At 41.9% G+C, this 11,541-nt stretch overlaps 1 protein-coding gene across 2 annotated transcripts; it reads right to left on the bottom strand.

Moving 5' to 3' along the window:
* Window positions 1-325: 325 nt before the first annotated feature.
* On the bottom strand, window positions 326-10,599 carry TAGAP (T cell activation RhoGTPase activating protein). Of its 2 annotated transcripts, XM_059176633.1 has the most exons (10): window positions 10,447-10,599; window positions 9,775-9,859; window positions 9,632-9,685; window positions 9,001-9,067; window positions 7,163-7,329; window positions 6,356-6,517; window positions 5,769-5,878; window positions 4,174-4,369; window positions 3,264-3,378; window positions 326-2,418 (listed from the first exon to the last, which is right to left on the bottom strand). In XM_059176633.1, the coding sequence occupies exons 2-10, from the start codon at window positions 9,799-9,801 to the stop codon at window positions 1,151-1,153; spliced, it is 2,166 nt and encodes a 721-aa protein (XP_059032616.1). In that variant the 5' UTR covers window positions 9,802-9,859; window positions 10,447-10,599; the 3' UTR covers window positions 326-1,150. The 2 variants fall into 2 exon arrangements, with proteins under 2 accessions (XP_059032616.1, XP_059032617.1); XM_059176634.1 differs by lacking the exons at window positions 9,775-9,859; window positions 10,447-10,599 and adding an exon at window positions 8,111-8,321.
* Between the last annotated feature and the right edge of the window lie 942 nt (window positions 10,600-11,541).

Here is an 11,541-nt window from a genome sequence, read left to right as displayed (position 1 = left end):
CAGTCTCAGGACCCTGGGATCATGACCTGAGCTGAAGGCACACTTCACTGAATGAGCTGCCCAAGCACCCCCTGCATTCTAAATTTTCTAGCCTCTGAGTTACTGTTGAAAAAAAAAGGCTTCAAGTAGGTACATTTTTATGGATTTGCAAACCATCGGAGAACTGGATTCATCTTTTCTTTCTAAAGACAAGGTCCCAGACAACCTATTACCCTAGAGTAATGAATATATATTATAAATGTTGAATGAACCAATGTGTGAATGCTTTTCTTGGGTTTCTATGGAATCAAGGGAGCGAAGGCAGTATATCAGTCAAGAATGAACATTTTTACTTTGAAACAAGGAAGACAATTTATTGTAGTGAGATTACACTGAAATTCTATATATGGTCCCCAATCAAATAAAGTAATTTCCTGCACACTGTTGGAGAAGACATTACTAAGCCACCAAGAAACTCAAAGTGCTATAAATCAGTTAATATTGAGGTATTGCATTTTTACTCATCTATCCAAATTGAAAAAGATGGTTGAAAGGACAATTTAAGTATTTTTCATAAATTTTAACAAATATATTTTTCATTTACTGGAGTTTGTAGTGCCTTTGATAACTCCAAACACCGAAGTCTATTCCTTGCAGTCTGCTCCTTTTTCTTACCATGTGAGTAATATCCCAAAGCTGCTTACAGGAGTAAACTTCTAATAGAGATTTAAACATTTTCCCCTAAATGGGGTTTGTGGAAAATACGAAAAATGGCATGACATTTAAGGCAACATGAAAATAGAAGAAAAATTATTTTTGAACACTAATAGAAAAGTGCCCCAGGAGGCAGGGAACAGCAGTGCCATTGACTACAAGTTCACAAACAAATATACACACACTCATGTAGACATCTTTGCACCTAACACCTTGTCTTCACTGAAGAATTTTATATACTTTCTATACACTTTTATACACATTTTATACACTTGCTACATTTTGCACAAATTCAGGCACACACAGACACTACATAGCTAGCCCCACTGAGGAGGGCTTACACTACTTCTCTAAAGGAGCTTATTCTTGACTTTCTTGGACACAGAGTCTAAAGCAGTTCTTCATACAGTCATGCATTTACAAAGATACCACAAGCCATGGTGTCTGCTTGGTCTTCCTAAATGTAGGATTCTTTTGCATACTGGAGCTGGTCAGCTTCAAAGGCCGGCTGGTTACATCGCCATACTAGGTGGTCCAGCTCAGTCTTCTGTTTTGACTCAGACATAGGTCTCAGATGGTGCGGCTCCGGTCTCCCTGTGACAGTCACTTGTCCTATCGTTTCAATAGAAGCGTGGATAGTCCTGCTGTGCTTCCAACTCTCAGTCCTGGGAGATAGTCTGTGCCTGTCAAGTGGCTCTTGACTGCATATATCTCTTGAGTTCCCTTTGTGATACAAAGGTAGGAGAGGTGGTAGTTGAGTGTCCTGGCTGAGCATTCTGGCCCTCATGCTGCCAACTGTTTGGCCCCTGTAGTCCAAGAGGTCCAATGCCTGGCACCGAATGGCCTCTTCATAAGATGGCGGACTCCCAGGGCTTCTCTGGTCCACTTGCTGGAACACATCCTCTACTGAGAGGGCATAGGATCTGGAGCTAAAGTCTAGAGCTGTTTGGCCCTGAATTTCAGAAAAGTTCTCCTGGATGATTCGCCCAGCAAGCTGGCTTTCTTTTTTAAAGCCTTTCTTTACTTGGTCTCTTGTAAAGCCTTTGGATTTCATAGACACACAGCTGGAAGTTTTGGTCAGCACTCTTTTGTGAGAGGCAAAGGAGAATGACATGGAATGTTTTTTAATCTCTCTGTTGGGCTTAATTTTCTCTGTCTTTGTGAAAGACTGATGTCTGGTGAAGAAATTTCTTTTGGGACCGGAAGGAGAAGCCACGGGGGAGCTGTCAGAGGAAGCATCCAGAGAGCCACTGGAGGCAGCTTTGGGTGCCAGTCCCCACATTAACCCCAAACCCTGAGTCGAGTTCTTCACCTTCAGGTCCTGTGGCCTCTGGGTTTTGCCTTCAGGGGCAGGAAACACCTCCTCTGGAAATGGGTCTTCAGTTTCCTCACCTTCCAAACAAGCCCCTGCCTGGGCCATGGTGAAGTCGTCCTCACTTTGTGTTAGTTTTTGGTGAGTTTTCTGGCTCTCAAGGCTCTCCTGGGAGGATGACATGTTGGGCTCTGAGTAGCTTCTGTCTGGTTCCCTGAGGGAGTTTTTCAGCCTGGCTACAGTGCTGACAACGGGCTCCGGGCTCAACTCCCAAGCGAGCTGTGGGCTTCTGGGCTCCCAGTCGGCAGCTGCCTCCAAGAGCACCTGCCTGTTTGGGGAGCTGATGGCACCGCTGGATTCTGCCTCAGGATCATTGCTGTCATAGGCTGAGTCATTCTGTAGCGTTGACGCGTCTGGAGGAAGTTAAGGGACAGTTGAGTTTCTGGGTCAGTTTCTTTGAGAAATAAACTTTAGTACCACCATTCACCCTACTTGTATCAAGGATGGCACTAGGTAATTTGGTGAAGCTACTCTGGGGCTTGATACAAAAGAAATCTGTCACATTAAAATTTTGTTTCTTTCCTTCTGGGATGCAAAGAGAAGTAGGAAAAGGAAATATGAGTGAGAGGGCGCCTGGGTGGCTCAGTGGATTAAGCCGCTGCCTTCGGCTCAGGTCATGATCTCAGGATCCTGGGATCGAGTCCCGCATCGGGCTCTCTGCTCAGCAGGGAGCCTGTTTCCCTCTATCTCCCTCTCTGCCTGCCTCTCCATCTGCTTGTGATCTCTCTCTGTCAAATAAATAAATGAAATCTTTAAAAAAAAAAAAAAAAAAAAAAAAAAAAAAAAAGAAATATGAGTGAGAGAATGAGCATGAGAAAAGGCACAAAACAATGTTTTCATTGAACATTTGTTGACCTTAAATTAAAAAAAATTAATCCTTTGGATAGCTCTTTGATTGGATCCATTCCATTTTAATGGACCCATGTCCCATTATGTGGAAACAACCCTCTAGCGAAAGGTAACTTAGTAAACTCAGCAGTTCTTTATGATTGAGAAAGAAGCTGAAGGCGTGTCAGCTGAGTGAGGGGACTGCAGCAAACTGGAGAGCAGGTTTCCATGTTAATGGCATCCTATTAATTTGATTTGGTGACTTGGGTGGGTAACTTCTGCTTCCTATACCAGAGATACTCTACGTGATTGGCAGACTGGAATGGACGCCCCCCTAACAACCACAAGCAATCGAGAACACATACGGTACCTGAACTGTCAGTGTGTTCCAAGGAGTCATCAGAAGCAGTACTGGAATGTGCTGGAATGTTCTCCCCAAATATTTCCAAGCAATTATCGATGAGGAATTCCACCAATGTCTTAACCTGTGAGGAAAAAGAAGCAAGTTTTCAGCCTAAAGACATCTTCCATTTTTTTTTTTAAAGATTTTATTTATTTATCAGAGAGAGAGAGAGAGAGCAAGCACAGGCAGACAGAATGGCAGGCAGAGGCAGAGGGAGAAGCAGGCTCTCTGTGGAGCAAGGAGCCCGATGTGGGACTCGATCCCAGGACGCTGGGATCATGACCTGAGCTGAAGGCAGCTGCTTAACTAACTGAGCCACCCAGGCGTCCCGGACATCTTCCATTTTTTTTAAAGGAAGAGGGGGAAGGAATGGGGATAGAATGAGGGTTCACTGTCAGGGAGGTGCCAAAATGTGCACACGAGATCTTTATGTGTTTGAAAAGAACCTATAGGAAATTGGTAAAAATCATATATATTAAAGCTATTTTTCAGATGTACATTTTTTGAGAATAAAAAAACCCCTCTAACTAAAATTTTCATTTAAATAAGGAATTTACCAAACTGATAGTTGGACTGACAGAGTACAATGCACAAATGAAAAAAACCCAACCAAACAAAAGGGCTTTTCTATCTTAGGAGACAGTGAGACTTAACTTTAACAAAGGACACCTTTGTCATCCTACGAGACAGGATTGTTCCGTTTCATTAAACACATAAACCCAAGCGAGCAGAACTGTGACAAAAGCATTTTGCATTTCATATTTCACTGCGAGCTTGAGTCAGCTGGAGAGACTCGGAGGCATCTTATCCATTGCCTTTTTCAAACAGATGGTGAGATCATACATTGGGAGTTTCTCAGACAGAGACCTGAACAAACCTTATTGTTCAAGTCTTTCTGGGCTTCGAAAGACAGGTGTTGGTCGTTCTCTCGGGTCAGCATGTTGGGTCCGACGCAGATGGCCAGATTGCTGGCGTCCATCTTATTGACCTCGGAGTTCTTGCTGATCAGGTAGAGCACGGAGATCAGGTGCTTGAGCAGCAGGAAGTTGGGCCTGGGGAGCTTATCTGCAACCCTGGAATGAAATTCAGGGAAGCTGGTTTTAGAGAAGGCTAATGATCTGTCTCAGTTTTAGTGTAGCAAGTTGAAAGTTTCTGCTTAACCCAGACTTCCTTCAAAATGAGGAAGGTGCGTTGTCATGAGTAAGACTGTGAAATGTTCATTCGGACACTTCCAGTGGCAAGTGATGTGGAATGAAACTCCTTAACCACGAGATCTTAAAGACCTAAGACACTGGTCTTTATAGTTAGGACACCAATAACACATTCCTTTATTTGTATAGATCTTACATTGGGAATCCTTCTACAACAGACTCCATAGTTGAATCCATTTTGGAAACTGTTTTGTAGAATAATCCTGCAGCCCTGCAGAATGTCTTTCTACCACTGCAAGACTGGTATTTTGAGAGCACGATCATTTGCCTTTCTTGATCTGTGATCATCACACAAAGATTACCCATTTTTATGCCATTCCAAGAAATCTTTATGGAAAAGAAAGCAGTTTCTAAGGGCATGTTTGTAAATATGGTCAAGTCACCACTTAAATGGGAACATTGGTACTAATGATAATAAATGAGACAGGTAAAGCCTCGCTTTTTCAAAATACGTAATGGTGACTCTAACATTGGGACCGTTTTCACTTAAGAAGTTACTATTATGGAAGAGCTTAATGTCTTTAGGAGAAACTTGCATTAATCTTAGGATTTTCAATATGGGACAGATACTCTAATGCCTTCAATTCAATAACTATTTCACTGGAAATATTTAGCCACTTAGAATAGTCATAACAAGGAGACTTTCACGGCATTCGGCCAAAGTGCTGATATTTTGAAGTTAGTGTTTGAGATTGCCTAGTAGCTAAAAGCTTACTATTGCATTTACAAGTGTAATTGTTTTTGTTGTCTTTGGAATTTTTTTTTATAGTTTTCATTTTGGTTAATGAGGAGACTATGAAATATGCTGTGGAATTTTATGATCAAAACAATTCCTTCCAGATTGTTCTCCTGTGCTTTAATGGATGGGAATTGTTGCCTTGCTTGACACAAATCTATTAGGCTAAGGGTAACCCCACATTCCTACAGTTGGCTACTTAGCCTGTTTTGAGGTTTCCCTCTATGATTTTGTCTCAAACCTTCTGGAACTACTAATGTTTTTAGATTCCCCCACCTCTTGGGATTTGTGAATATTGAAGTTCACTTTCTCCTCTTTGAAAAAGTGCTTCCTTTCCTTTGGCTAAAACTACTTTAAAAGGAATGTCTATTGTACCTCATGACTTTTATTCTGGGTGTAGATAAATAATTCCACTCTGATTCCCTGAACATGTCAATATTCCTGAACTAATCAGAGAACTGTGTGAAGAATCGGAAGATGGAGACCATGAGGGCCTGGCCTCTGGCAAAGACTCTGGCCACTTACTCTTTGAGGGCCTCAATTTTGTCCTCCTCATTCTGCCTCTCCAGTGCATCCATCCACTCTTCAAACAAGTCACATGAAAGCAGCTTCTGGGGGATACTTCTGAGGAAGTCCTGGAGGATGAAAGGGGAATGGTTGGGCCTGGTTAGGCTACACATGGCCTGGCACCTTCATCTTCCTCTTGCCTGGTCCAGCTCAGGGACCCTCTGATCATTCTACCACAGGCTGTGCCCCCCTTCTTCTGCATTGTTCACTCTAGGGAAATCTCTCAGCAGCTTCCTGACAATGGACAGAGTGAGGCCATCATTTGAGGGGCTCCCAGCTTCAGGGACATGGACTTGGCCTTTTCTCATCAGCATTTGGGGAGAATGTACTGTATCATTCTCTGTTGGAATCTGGGACTGTAGACACAGAGATGTTCATATAAGAAAATAAAAGGCTTCTTAAAAAACTAAAACCAAAACTAAAAAACGTAAACTCCCAGATCAGTTTACTTTGATTTGTAGGGAGAAGGGCCCGTTTCTTATTTTCAGAGACTTAATGTGTCAGAGCCCACTGGAATATTATTGGCAGCAATGTTGTGACCTCACCTTAAAGACCACCGCCAGAAGATGCACAGGGAGACTTTTCAGATCCACCATGCCTCCCGAGTTGAGCTCCTCCTTTAGCTCTTTTCGGGCTTTCTCATTGGCTGCTTTCCTGAAGATCCCTTCCGTGAAAGGTCCTTTAAGGCACAGAATAGTGAGAATATCCTGTAGGAAAGAGATGTAGGAATAGGAAAGGGTTACTCTTACTTTGAATACACAAAACCATGTGCTGCTACTACTCTATGAAAAATCTACGTGTAAGTATTGAAACGGTGCATGTGAACAGTAGCAAACTTCACCTGTCATAGAGAATCCTCTCCCTAAAAGGCAGTTCTCTGTGATACCAACACAGTCTTTACAAGAGACCACGAATGCCAGGTTTTCACAGCCCCATTGTTATCAACTTTCTCCCTCCACTCTGCTACTTTTTCTAAGAAGAGAATGCTCTAATTTGTGCATTCTAAAATTATTTCCATTCTCTCTACTTTCAAGTCATTCTGTATAAACACTGGATTTCTGATCATATACTTTATACCTGATACTATGTCTCCATCCATTGACTTCACAGAAGTTACACATCTTTTAGCATTCCTAACTCCACGAAATCAGGAAGATGGAAGTATAGATCTCTAGAATATAAGTAGTTCCGTAGTCTCCTGACTGCACTCATATTGGAAACACCATTTCTAAAAGTGGAAAAACCTAAAGACTGGCCCCAGCAAGTTTAGCATGAGAATGACATTTAGAACTCCCAAGGATTTTTCACATCTGACAAAAACCTGAAGTAGGTTTGCGGGTACATGCACCTACCTGAATGGGTCTGGGGAGTGTGTCGTCCTCCCCACAGATGACTGACAACGGCTGATCAAACAGTGATGTTTTCAATTCAGGTTCTGAAGCCCCAGAAAAATCTGACAGAGCAGAAAGCCTTCTCATGAGAAAGGGCCAGGACAGCACCTTCTTTCTCTTCTTAATTTCTATAGCCAGGAAAAGGCAAAGAGAAAAAGTAGATTCATAATTATTAAATTATTAAATAATTATTAAAATAATTAATAAAGCTCCATATAAGACAATTGATATTGTCAACCACATAATATCATCTGTGGTATGCCACAGGGGAAGGGGGGAATGACTTTGAAAAACTGAGAAAGCAAAGGGCATGAATTTTAATCTAGCAAAATGAACGCAAAAAGCAACCACATTGTTACCGGAGCAACCGCCCTTAAATATCAACACCCAGGTTCCTCAAAGCCTCCACCTTTCCTGTTTTTAGTCTTCACTGGCTGTTTGCTGCAGAAAAGCAGCAAAACTAGCCGAGGAGATCCCAAACAACCATCTTCATATATTGACCTTAATAACTATAGTGGTTTTTTTCATGCGAAATAGATTATTTTAATTTTCTCCTTTGACTAGCAGTGAAAACTAGCCTTAACAGGAGAGGAAGTGACTTGCTCAAGATCTTCTTTCTTTAAACTGAAGATTGGTTGACATAGAATGTTACATTAGTTTCAGTCACGATGGGAAACAATATGGAATTTCCTCAAAAAATTAAAATAGAAATGCCACACCATCCAGGCATTTTACTGCTAGGTTTTACCCAAATAAAAAGAAAACATGAATTCAAAAAGTTTATGTGCACCACTATGTTTATTGCAGCATTATTTACAATAGGCGAGACATGGAAGCAACCAAAGTGTCCATTGATGGATAAATGAATAAAGAAGATGTGGTCTTTAAATACAGAAGAATATTACTGACCCATAAAAAGGAATGGGCTCTTTGCTCAAGATTGGTTTGAAGGCCCTTAGCTGGGCAGGCCAGTACACCTCGCAGCCACACTAGCACCAACCAGCCACTAGAGGGAGCTCCATCCGTCTGTCTGCCGTCCCCTTCAGGATTTCCCCTGGGGCTGCTTGAGGACAAGGCGGGCACAAATGGCCGCGGGAAGGCTTGAACCTAGACCCGGCGGCTGGGAATTATCAGTAAAACATTAGTGGGATGTTCTATCTTTGCAAAATCCTGAAGACATGTGTGCAATGGGCATCGCATCTCACACGTTTCCTTCTTTTTATTTTCCCTCTTTTCCCCTGTCTTGTTTTCCCCTTCACATAGAAGCTCTGTTTCCTGAATGCATTGCAGTATGTTTCCACACTGGCAGGTGCAAGAGGATGGACAGAGAAGTGGTTTGTCCCTTACAGCTCAGCAGAACTGGGTCGCGGTTATGTAATACGAAACACATTATGAAAACTGTGAAAACAGTGAATGGTGGGTTTCTGGGAGTTGGAGCTCAGCACAAATTGTTTCATGGATTCTTACATTCATTCTTCATTAGAGAAGGAAGAAAAGGGAAAAGGAACTGTCTATTCTTCGTATGGATGTCTGCTTTAATTGTCAAAACAGACGGGGCTAGGAGATCTGACCCCACTAAAAGCTGGGGGCTTGGCTGTAAGAAGGATCTTTTCTGTCAGCGTGCCCTGATGCTCTAGCGAGCCAGAGTCTGCCAGCCATTGAAGGGTTAATGTTCTGCGGTCTTTAAAAGAACACTTAAAAAAAGAAATTCCTAGTAGGGTAGAGTACTGTGGTTTTGCAAACCAAGAACACTTGTTGTTAGCACTTACATAAAAGAACGGTTTGTTTTCAAAACTCACCAATTAGCTGGCAAATATTATCTTCACTCTCACACGATGCCAACAGAGGATGTTCCTTGATATTGTTCTAAAAAATATATTTATTTTTGTTAAAAATGACTGAGGAGATCTACCCAATCTTTCCCCACAAAATACATATACAACATCTTATTCATATCAAAATTATGTTAAATTTAAATTGAAAATTTTAAAAACTAAAAATTAGTCAAAGTCCCATGAATTTTTTCTAACTTCTAGAATCAGTAATACAGTCTTGATTATCATCATGTAGGCCCTGATTAGTATATATATATATATTTTTTTTAAGATTTTATTTATTTATTTGACAGAGAGAAATCACAAGTAGATGGAGAGGCAGGCAGAGAGAGAGAGAGAAGCAGGCTCTCTGCTGAGCAGAGAGCCCGATGCAGGACTCGATCCCAGGACTCTGAGATCATGACCTGAGCCGAAGGCAGCGGCTTAACCCACTGAGCCACCCAGGCGCCCCCTGATTAGTATATTTAATTAACTACATTTAGAATGTTAATTTTCTACTCTAAGAATTATACAATCCAAACAATACTCAAAGAAACAGAAAGTTTTCCATATTCTCACAGTGAAGATGAAAAATTTTTAAAAATTGCTCTCTTACCTCTGACTGACATTCAATCAATGTCTCCATGTTATTGGCATTTAGTGTTTTTGACTGAAAGAGAAAAAAATTAAGTTAGGTAAAGCTCATTTAACTATGACCTCTGGAAAATATGAATTAAGAAATATAAGAGGGGTACGCACAGCATTGCAGCTGCTTCTCAACTTCATTAGATTTGGGGCTGACTGTCCAGGGATGAATTTTGCTTCTGTGTGGCCTTGGCTCTGTCTATGAGAAATCACATGGGGGAGAATGAGGAGGGAGACCCGTGATAAGTTGGCCAGTTTTGGGGCCAAAACACAAACTCTGAAACTATTAGATAGAAAAGTTTTCATTCAAAGTCTGTGATGTGTTACCAGCTGTCTTCAGCTATCAAGAACAGCGCCTGAGCACACCTATTTCTAAATTTTTTAAACCCAATATCTTTACTATGCCAGACTTTATTATTCATTTATTCCATTCCCATCAACAGATAATCTAACAATCATATGATAACTAACATTTTTTGGGGGGGAGGAGGAGCTCATGTTGTCAGGTACTGTGTAAAGTGCTCTTCACGGATTAGCTCCTCTAGCCCCCAGAGCAAAGCCCTTATTCCCAGGATGCTACTTGCAGTGAACGTGAAACAAAGTTAACATTGATAGAATTCCTATACCAGAAGAGTGCAGGCTTCACGCTGAAGATAAGCTTTTAGTGCTCCGCTTCTTTAACGTGATTTGCGGCATGTTTTGGGGTACGGCAGTTTTCTGTTGGAGGTGCTCTCAAAGACCTGCCAGCTAGCTAATTCGCCGGTTATATTAATTTATGGTACTTACCCTCAGAGGGCCTCCAGCCAGAGTTCTCTTATCTCCGGGGAACCGTGCCAAACGGGAGAAACAGCATAACACTCTGCTCGTACTAATCCACGGACAGAGGAAAACCGAACTGCTCTAACTTCACGTGTTCTGCCTTATAAACGAGAGGGGGGGGGCAGGTGGAAATTCAGAATATTACTGAGACCGGAAAGAACATCATGGGTTGTCACCCAGACATCGCTAGCCAGACACTGGGGAGCTCTCACTTCCTCATTCCTTTTAGGGCAGCTCTGTTCTTTTTCTTCTTTTGACAACTTCAAAAGTAAAAAAAAAAAAAAAAAAGAAAGAAAAATCTATAAACTACTAAGGGTGGAAAAGATGACATATGGCCCATAGGTGAAGGCTCTGATTAATGTCACAGGTGGGATGTGTGAATAAGAAATTGTGTTATTCTGTAATAAACATAATTTTATTTCATGCAGTGATTTCGGGCACCCTGCTTTTGTATCCTGTTTGGGTGCTGTGTCCCTTCCACCCACCGTCTGCTCCGTTCATCAGTCCCCATATGTTGCCCAGCGATCCTGTGGGGGCGGGATCCTCCGGACCCTCTGCCTCCTCTGAGGAACGATCACCATCAGTTTCCTTTGGAATTAGGAAGAGTCCACTAAAGCCAGCTGCCAAAATATGAACTCCCCGTCTCCTTTCCCTAACGCCTAGTTAAAATCGTTAATACTTAATTTGTAGTTAGACCATCTCTAATCGTGACATGGAAGGGAAACCAAAAATTCCTTTCTTTAAAAAAAAGATTTTATTTATTTGAGAGAGTGAGAGAGAGTGTGAGTCGGGGGGAGGGGTGCTGAGAGACAGAGGGAGAGGGAGAAACCGACTCCCCACTGAGCAGGGATCCTGATGCAGGGGTGGATCCCAGGACACGAAGATCATGACCTGAGCTGAAGACAGATGCTTAACCCACTGAGCTACTCAGGCATTCCCAAAATTCTTTTGATCAGACCTATTTCAAGTAGAAAGGAGATGGTGAATTCATCTGAGGATCCTTTCTGGGTAAGAGAAAATCTCTGGTCTTTTCTATGGCTTAAAGGTTATATATAAAATAAC

The sequence above is a fragment of the Mustela lutreola genome, chromosome 6 (genome assembly GCF_030435805.1).
Source record: "Mustela lutreola isolate mMusLut2 chromosome 6, mMusLut2.pri, whole genome shotgun sequence".
In the NCBI taxonomy this organism is placed as follows: Eukaryota; Metazoa; Chordata; class Mammalia; order Carnivora; family Mustelidae; genus Mustela; species Mustela lutreola.
This window is presented reverse-complemented; position numbering and strand designations above follow the sequence as displayed.